This window comes from Sinocyclocheilus grahami, unplaced genomic scaffold (genome assembly GCF_001515645.1).
Source record: "Sinocyclocheilus grahami isolate Dianchi unplaced genomic scaffold, SAMN03320097.WGS_v1.1 scaffold3692.1, whole genome shotgun sequence".
Lineage (NCBI taxonomy): Eukaryota > Metazoa > Chordata > Actinopteri > Cypriniformes > Cyprinidae > Sinocyclocheilus > Sinocyclocheilus grahami.
Genome location: NW_015508775.1, coordinates 9,759 through 11,713, shown reverse-complemented (window position 1 = coordinate 11,713; position 1,955 = coordinate 9,759). Strand labels below are relative to the sequence as shown.

Genomic DNA, 1,955 nt, shown 5'->3' with positions numbered 1-1,955 from the left:
GCTCTGCTGACTCCACTTCTGGCTTTGAAGGCGGGCAGTCCAGCTTGGTTTTTTGAAGCTGCTGCGTCAGACTAGAAATCATTAAAAGGCCACACTGTTAGCTACATCAGCGAGAACAGTCGTATAATAATCAAATGTGGGCCATGGGGATATGACTGCAAATTAATGACAGAATAGAAACTTAGAATGCATTTGTCAAACTCGCTAGGTTTTGAAACCGAGCCATGGGAAGCTGTGGTCAGCTGGAATCATGTCTCCAGCCATGCAGAGATTGAAACTCCTCCAAAATGAAACTTACATAACACTTTATAACTTTATACATGGCTGCCTAAAAAATAAGATTCTGTTTATACCCGCTTTTGTCTGTGCTGCTCTTCTCTCGACCAGCTTCCATCTGCAGTTTACGAGCTCTCTCTCGTTCCTCTTTCTCCATGGCAACTTTGCGAAACTGCTGGAAACTTTCCTTGGATGATTTGATTTGGCAAGGAGTTTGAGTAGCCATCTTCCCCAAGCTTGTCCAGGAGTCAGCATGCTTTAGGACAATATCCTTAAACACACGTGAACAGGTCCAGGTTATCGGAGAGAACACCAAAGAGTGCATTTTCCATTTCCTACCCATAAAGCATTGGTACCTTTTTAGGCAGGTTGGATTTGGCATCTTGAATAGGCTTGCATAGCTCACTGCCATCGTACTTAGCTCCTAGAAAACGTGAAGAACCCATTTCAAGAAAGTTTCAAGAAACCATTGAGAAAAAGGAGAGGACTCCAGAGGAAAACGGCAGGAGAAATGCTGACCGTGCATTTTGTGCAGCTGAACGGAGGGCTCTTCCAGTGTCTCTGGGCAGCTCTGCTCATCCCTCATGTTGGTTAATGGACTCTCATGCAGAGGTGACAACAACTTACATTGCTGCAGAGAGAAAGCAAGTACAAAAAGTGATTTGTGTGTCACCAACAGCAACCAGGCCGAACACCATCCATCTGGATCCAATCCCTGAACTTTATATATTTTTTAAGGAGTTTAACAAACAAGAAGTTAACATTGAGTGAGTTTAGACACAACATTGTATTTTTCTCCCATTTCTTCAATGAAAACAGTTCCACAAAAAAAATGTTGAGAAGAACAATTGTGCATCTCGAAGCAACACAGTTGTTAAATTAATGTTTTGAAAGAATCATTTGATTCAATGATGCATCCATAAAGTCAGGCACTTGCTTTGTTTCTAAATGAATCAGCTTTTGTCTGTGCTGGTCTTCTCCGATCAACTGCCACCTGCAGTTTACAAGCTCTCGCTCTCATTCCTCTTTCTCCATGGAGAAGTTGACGCTAGTTGACGAAAGTCAGACATCGTGTCTATACTGGACGTGAGCGGTGGCGCAACGCGACAAAATACTATAGAACCCATTATGATCAGTGATGCCACCCACACTGGATGTGGCATGGTGCGAAAAATCCCCAACAGTAAATAGATGCCTCGTTCGATTTATGATGTACTCACACAAAGTTCAAATGATTTGCAACGGTCGCTCTGTCACGTTCGGTTTAGACACAATGAGAGCCAGTCTGCAGATTTGAGTTGACAGACTTCATCAGGGTTGCCAGGTTTTCACAACAAAACCCGCCCATTGCTACTCAAAACTAGCCCAATCGCATTTCGAGGGGGGTCCCCCGGTAAAAAGCTCATTCTGGGGGGTAAAATACATGTTTGTTGATTGGGGTTCCCCTGGTAAAATGCACATTTTAGGGGCTAAATATTAAGTTCAAGGATGCAAACTCATCATAGGAGAAAAAGGTGACAAAGACGTGCATGACTACTCCACTACACGAGATGAAAAGATTGAATCTTGTGTCCTGACGACCATTGTTGTTTACGAATCCCCACAACACCTTACGTCAAGCAGATCATGCCAAAAATCGGGCTAAAATCACATAGTTTGAACTGGGCTTTAGTGATATA

General features: G+C 43.1%; 1 protein-coding gene across 1 annotated transcript in view; it reads right to left on the bottom strand.

Annotated features, from left to right (window-relative positions):
* Positions 1–1,955, bottom strand: part of LOC107576444 (bromodomain testis-specific protein-like) — a 7,615-nt gene that overhangs the window by 1,408 nt on the left and 4,252 nt on the right. Inside the window, exons 6-9 of the mRNA XM_016262619.1 lie at positions 796–907; positions 633–700; positions 354–547; positions 3–71 (exon numbers count right to left, since the gene is read on the bottom strand). Of these exons, the coding sequence (XP_016118105.1) occupies positions 3–71; positions 354–547; positions 633–700; positions 796–907 (443 nt within the window). The remainder of the gene's footprint in view (positions 1–2; positions 72–353; positions 548–632; positions 701–795; positions 908–1,955) is intronic.